Source organism: Cyphomyrmex costatus, unplaced genomic scaffold (genome assembly GCF_001594065.2).
Source record: "Cyphomyrmex costatus isolate MS0001 unplaced genomic scaffold, Ccosl1.0 scaffold378, whole genome shotgun sequence".
Lineage (NCBI taxonomy): Eukaryota > Metazoa > Arthropoda > Insecta > Hymenoptera > Formicidae > Cyphomyrmex > Cyphomyrmex costatus.
Window position 1 is genome coordinate 288,606 of NW_017277972.1, and position 712 is coordinate 289,317.

At 32.0% G+C, this 712-nt stretch overlaps 1 protein-coding gene across 1 annotated transcript in view; it reads left to right on the top strand.

Annotated features, from left to right (window-relative positions):
* Positions 1-22: 22 nt before the first annotated feature.
* Positions 23-712, top strand: part of LOC108776746 (THAP domain-containing protein 2-like) — a 1,220-nt gene continuing 530 nt past the window's right edge. The window contains exons 1-2 of the mRNA XM_018543449.1: positions 23-364; positions 487-657. Coding sequence (XP_018398951.1) covers positions 206-364; positions 487-657 — 330 coding nt within the window. The 5' untranslated portion in view covers positions 23-205. The remainder of the gene's footprint in view (positions 365-486; positions 658-712) is intronic.

A 712-nucleotide genomic window follows, 5' to 3' on the forward strand; every position in this document is an offset into this window, starting at 1 on the left:
TGACCCTGTAATAAGAGTCTGGACACGTGAAGTCCGCCATTATTCGTCGAAATTGTGCGAGAGAGAAAAAATCATGCTATCTCATTCTAGTGGCGCTGTAAGTTGTAGCTGATTGTAGCTCTACAAACTTCATAGTTTCTGTTTCGTCTCGCCTCATGAATCGTATCATTTTAAAGACGCAATTATTCTTTGTTCTAAAAAAAAAATGAAAATGGTTTGGTGCTCAGTTCCCTTCTGCAATAATTCCTCTGAAAAGGGATATAGTATGAAAGTTCTTCCAAAAGATCCAGAACGTCGAGCTAAATGGATACATGAAATAAATCGCAAACATTGGGTGCCTACAAATAATTGTTATGTATGCGAGGTAAGATTATATTATTTTACTTTATTAATTCTTCAAGTTTAAACTGTCATATTTATATAAAAAATAATATGTTAAAAATAGTGATCACAATACTATTTTATTAATTTTTATTTATTACACAGGTGCATTTTGCTCCTGAAATGTGGGAATGCAGAACTGACAAAAAAAAATTAAAACCAAATGCAATACCAACTATTTTTGGTTATTACATAAAAGAGAAAGTAATAGAAGATCTAACAAATGAAATTTCTTACTTTACATCTGAAAAAGATGTTCAAGATGAAGAAGTAATAGTAAGTATAGAGAGAGAGAGAGAGAGAGAGAGAGAGAGAGAGAGAGAGAGAGAGA